At 47.1% G+C, this 6,000-nt stretch overlaps 1 protein-coding gene across 1 annotated transcript in view; it reads right to left on the bottom strand.

Moving 5' to 3' along the window:
• The window catches only part of grm8b (glutamate receptor, metabotropic 8b), a 51,827-nt gene continuing 45,827 nt past the window's right edge, over positions 1-6,000 (bottom strand). The window contains exons 10-11 of the mRNA XM_037450697.2: positions 1,757-2,003; positions 1-539 (exon numbers count right to left, since the gene is read on the bottom strand). Coding sequence (XP_037306594.2) covers positions 490-539; positions 1,757-2,003 — 297 coding nt within the window. The 3' untranslated portion in view covers positions 1-489. The remainder of the gene's footprint in view (positions 540-1,756; positions 2,004-6,000) is intronic.

Below are 6,000 nucleotides of genomic sequence, written 5' to 3'. Positions count from 1 at the left end.
GCGACTTGAGAAACATTCCTTTATTATAAATAGATCATTTGTATCAAAAGACGGGCATGCTTCAATCCAACCATGAAATCCATTTCACACCAACAGCTAGCGTCCGGTAGCGCCTCGTGATGCAGGTCGGCGGACGGACGACATCACACAAGATTCAGAGAGATTTTCACGACCACGAGTTTTTTTTCTCACTTTTTCTGTTTTTTAAACGCACAATTAGAACAACAACAAATAAGGTTGGTGCCCAAAATGATATTTTTCGTTTATCTTATCTGGACGTAATGGATTTTTTTAGTTCGTTGCACCCTTCAGGTTCTCGTTCTCCTGCTTTCTCGCGGACTCGTGGATTTTTTCGGCTGTGTAACTTCGTTCTTCCCTTCTGCCCGTAGACATGAAAGCGGCGTCGGTTGGCTCGGATCCTTCAGATTGTTCGCAGCACCTCGGGGCGACATCCTTTGAATGTCCCCCGGACGCCTTGGCGGGGTTTCTTCACATGGCGTGGTTGGTGTAGCTGACGTAGGTGGTTTTCGTTGGCGGCACTGGGGACAGAAAAGGAAAAGTGACGCCTTACTTTCACAAACAACACTGATCTGCAGCTCCTCAAATAGTCATAAGAGGCAAGCTGTTTCCTCCACACTCTCTACTTGCGTTTAATCACTTAGATGTCAGAATTGGGATTAAACTTGCTATTTTCACAAAGGTTTAGGCAACAAAACCAACTCGTACGGTTCAGAGAAATCGTCTTCAGTTCTTTAGCAGATCTGCAACATTTTTCATTCTTTTTCTCCCTTTTTCATGTTAAAATTATTTCAACAACTTTTAAAATACATGTTGTTGAAGAAGACACCTTTAAAGCGATCCGTCCATCCCTTCTCTTCCACTTATCTGGGTATTCCAGATGTCCCTCCCAAGCAAAAGACCGTACACCAGATGTACATAATCCCTCCAATTAGCTGTGGGTCTACCTCAGGCCTTCTCAGCCTCTGGATGGAGGCTATAGTGAGACGTCCTGATCCGATGCCCAAACCTCGACTCGGATATCAACCTTTGGTTGAACTCCATCTTCCCCTGAAGGGGGCAGGTGTTCGTTTCAGCCACGATATGAACAAACATCACATCACCGACTAAGGGTTTGGAGGATGACAATGCGACAATCATTGGAAAGAGTTTGGTGTATCTTCTGGGAGTTTTCCCACTGCATCTATCCAGCGGGACCAAATGAGCCTCACCAGTGTTTTTGTCTCGTGTCGTTTGACTCGTCCTCCTTGACTTCCTCTGAAGGTGCAGGAAGAAAGAGGTTAATCTCTCATGTGAGGCTGAGCTGCAGCTTGCTAGATTAGGCAGATCAGTTCAGTCAGCACATCGCTGATGAGTAAACAATCCCACGTCTCACACTTTTGTGCTGATGGACCCAAAAAAAAGCAGCTTTGAAGTGTTGCTCCCGGGCTGTAAACCGTTTCATCAGATCTGGTCTCAGGTGATGTGTAAACAAACTTCCAGTCAACTTCCTGTTAAATCCTCATTAGAGGGCCTCTGACACCTCAACACGGCTGATTCTGCAGGCTTCTGCCCACAGCCCCCGACTAACACATCCCACTAGGAACTTTCTGGTTACCTGCGGCCTGATCGCAAACGCCTCCTGGACCGAAACCGAAACAGGCGCTCTGAGGGGATCTGGGGCCCTGAGGTCACGGCGAGCATTCGGTAATTGGCCTCAGGGTTCCGCCCCTTTGAGGAGCCCCTCCCACCCACTCACCGCTGGCCTCCACGCCCTCGCACAGCTCCGTCTTCACCTCGCCGTTGGGCCGCTCGGCCGCCAGGTGCGACAGCTTGCTGGTCATGGTGGCAGCGGTGACGATGGCCTTGAAGCTGCGCTTCCGTTTGGGGACGTTCTGCTCGGGGTGGAAGATGATGACGTAGACCTTCGGCATGTAGAGCATGCCCAGAGAGACGGAGGCGCTGAGGCTGAGGCAGACGGTCAGCGTGGCCGTCTGGACGTACATCTGAGGAGGAGACAGAGACAAAGACCGTCAGCAAGACAAAACTATCTCATCTTTGCACTGTCACGGTTTGGGTTCATGTCCTGTTTTATTTTGTAGTCTCATGTCTCCTGTGTTCCTGGGTAACTTCACTTCCTGCCTTGTCTTGTCTTCCCCTGTGATGGTCTGCAGTGTCTATGATTGTTTCCACCTGTGTCCAATCACCTGCACCTCCCCAGTCTTTTGTCCCTTGTTGTGTCATTGTAGTCTGCTTAGCATGTAGTCTGTAATCGTCAGGTCATGTCATGTCAGGTCAGGTGCTTAACCTCGCGTCTTATTAGTTCCTAGTCCCCATCTCGTCTGTGTTTTTCTTCCCCCCGGCCTTTTGGAATTTTGATTTTGAACTTTTGACTTTTAAAGTCCGTTTTCGTTCGTTCAAACTCCTCATCTGGGTCCTCCTTCCTGCCTCTGCCTACCCTGCCGTGACAGAAATAAATAATTTCAAATTTCAACATATTGACAAATTGTTGTTACAAATGCTATCTGAGGGAGGAGAAGATTTACTAAATGTAAGCAGAACCTGTTCCTCAGGGAGGAAGTTTCCTTCACTTGCTGATTGAAGCTGTTTAATCATCATTCGCCTCCCGGAACACTTCAATCTGAGCTCTGACATACAGACGTCTTAAGGTGTCACGTTGTTTACTACAACGTGCTCCTCAATGAATAAATGCTAATGAAGGACAAGAGATAAGGATGAAAGCTCCCTTCTGCTCCCCTGAAACACTCTATAATACATGAAAAGGACTTTGTCTCGTTTCCGTAACGATTCCCTCAAATCAATTCCACGCTCATCCTTTGCTCAAAATGAACATTAAGTATGAATATACCATCCCTTAAGAAGTAAATTATCCTCAACATATACTCATAGAAGCAAAATAAAGTGTATTTAAAATCTGTAGTATAGTATAATTAAAGTATTATATTTTCGACACGGTAGTATAAACAGAACAGTTCTTGAATAAATGTTTTCACCACATTAACTCAGCAGGAAATCCGTGCTTCTATTGAAACAGACAGACTCGTGTTTCAGGCTGACCAGACACTTTGTCACATGACCAGTTGTCACATGACAGTTTGGAAGTCAGATTAAGTCCTTTGAGCAATTCTGAGACCTTTAATGTGAAACATAATATAATATATATATAAAAAAGACAGATGGTAACTAAATGATTCGGCATCAAAAGCTCTCTCGAGGTGGACGCTGGTTTCAGCTCCTCCCACTGCGTTAACTGGGAGCTCTTTAACTGGTGGAGCTCCATCATGTGAGCAGCTGGACCATCATTAACTCCTCATAATGACTCTCTTTATACAACAACAACAACATCAGCCACATCTCAGCTTGACAGATGACCCTGAACGCATCATTAGGCTCAGTGCTGCGTTCATGAGCCATGGGACCATTGATCTGTGTGTTGTTGTCTCATCCTTGTACACTATGTACATTTACCATGTACTTTTACTCAAGTGCTGCACTTACAGCCCATTCTGAGGTACTTGTACTTCAGGGGATTCAATTCTAATAAATGAATAATAGATTCCATTACTGCCAACAGAGGGTTCGAAATCTTACACGCTTTCCCTTTAAGAGAGAACTATGGTAATACTTTTACTGAAATTAAACTTCTGCTTTGGTTATGTTGAATTTAGTTACGTAAATTATATAAATATAAATGTTTTTATACGAGAGGCTGTACTTCATCATAATGTTATAGTTAAAAGGTGTTTGGCCCGACGCACAAACACACAAACACACACGTGCAGAGTTCAACCAGGCAGCATCTCTCTCAAACTGCTTAGAGAACCACGCGCGTCGCCTCGGCAACCGCCTCACGGAAGAAAGTCGGCCCCCGTGTGAAACTGCCAGCGGGGAACCGTCAGCTGGGCTCTGCTCAACCAGCGGGGCGGAGAGGAGGGGAAACTAAACGTCAGGCAACAGATGGCGAGTTGCCCTTCCCTCATAACCCCCCCCCCCCCCCGCAAGAGCCCAACAGCGATTCTAGCGCTGATCATTTGTTATGAGCATGAACTCGTTTGTGGGCCTGAGAGAGTTAGCGCTGAAATCAATTATGTGCCCCCCACAAGCTGTTGTCACAACACCAAACGGCACCGGCAGTGCAAAGGTCACAAGAGTTGTGGGGGGGTGGGTCAGAGGGGGGGCCACAGAGTCACATGTCCCTCCCCGGCTGCTTCTGGCCCCACCATACACGTCTATGGGAGCAGAGGAGTCGCCCCCTGCTGGTCACTGCACAGAAGTAGAGTCATTTCTTCATAGACGTCTATGGGAGCAGAGGAGTCGCCCCCTGCTGGTCACTACACAGAAGTAGAGTCATTTCTTCATAGACGTCTATGGGAGCAGAGGAGTCGCCCCCTGCTGGTCACTACACAGAAGTAGAGTCATTTCCTCATAGACGTCTATGGGAGCAGAGGAGTCGCCCCCTGCTGGTCACTACACAGAAGTAGACTAATTTCCTCATAGACGTCTATGGGAGCAGAGGAGTCGCCCCCTGCTGGTCACTACAGGGAAGTAGAGTCATTTGCTCATAGACGTCTATGGGAGCAGAGGAGTCGCCCCCTGCTGGTCACTGCACAGAATAGAGTCATTTCCTCATAGACGTCTATGGGAGCAGAGGAGTCGCCCCCTGCTGGTCACTGCACAGAATAGAGTCATTTCCTCATAGACGTCTATGGGAGCAGAGGAGTCGCCCCCTGCTGGTCACTACACAGAAGTAGAGTCATTTCCCCATAGACGTCTATGGGAGCAGAGGAGTCGCCCCCTGCTAGTCACTACACAGATTGCAGCTTTAACGCATGACGCAATGAAGCAACGTTCAGAGGAGGAAAGCTACCCAGATAAAGGGTTATTTTCTTCTGGTGTCGCCATGGCTTACGGACTTCCTCTGTGACTCACTCTTCCTCAGGTGATTGTTCCCTCAGGTGTCATCCTTCTGCACCCTTTACACTCTGCAGCTAACATCAACTTCACAATGATAAGTTAAGGCAATGAAACCGGTCTATTGCCACTTAAAGCTGTGACGCATGAGCAAGCCGGAGGTGCTGCGGTATATGAGAACCACTTGATCATCATCATCATGCTTCTAATGCCAACACTTTGACTATGTATGCTCTCACATATAAATGCAAGTTGTGCATGTCTCATCTCTAACATACACTGCATCAAGCCTCGGGTAGTTTAATCTTTTTATGTTTTTATGACACATTGATTAATAACTGCGTGTAAAAAGTGAATAAATGTGTCTTTTAAAAGACTACTTCCAAGCAAACTGCTGTTATTGAGTTCAAATGATTTATTCTACAAAGCCAAAGCAGGAATTCAACTCACAACCCTGGTAGTGAATAAATAATAATAGTAAACACGAGGCGTTTTTGATTCGTATTCCCTGCCGTGTTTACAGCGTAGGAGTTTCTGTCTTTTGAGATTCATCTCTCTCTCTCTCTGCTGTAAACCAGGAACATCTCCCCTCCATTTGGCCCGGAGCGACCTTTCCCCCTCTCAACAATAGATGAGAACCCGCCTAAACGGGAGCAGAGGATGCTGGGTAATAACAGCTGGTATTGAGACTCTAAAGCAAGCAAATATTATTAAAACAGGTCTCGCTCCTTCGCTAAGCCTCCCCCTTCTTCCACTGAACCCTGGAGGTTGAAACTTGTTGTTTAGGCAGAAATACGTTCACCACCATCGGATGGACTGCCATGGAATCTATTCCCAACATCTGGGCGTCCCCTCAGAACGGATCGGCTTCATTTCAGCTCCTCCGGCCAGCGCTTTCCAATGCGACACGCAGGTCCCTTAGCATGCTAACGTGCTAAGCTCAGCTGTGTTGTCCCCCGTAGACGAGCAGTCCAACATTTGGGTTCAATGTTTCCAAACAGAAACCGGCCCAGCACCAAGCCTAGCGGTTAGCCTAGCTTAGCACAAACAGGCAGGTGGAAACTGCTCGCA

Source organism: Pungitius pungitius, chromosome 6 (genome assembly GCF_949316345.1).
Source record: "Pungitius pungitius chromosome 6, fPunPun2.1, whole genome shotgun sequence".
Taxonomy (NCBI): Eukaryota; Metazoa; Chordata; class Actinopteri; order Perciformes; family Gasterosteidae; genus Pungitius; species Pungitius pungitius.
The sequence above is the reverse complement of the archived record's forward strand: the minus strand, read 5'-3'. Positions and strand labels throughout refer to the sequence as shown.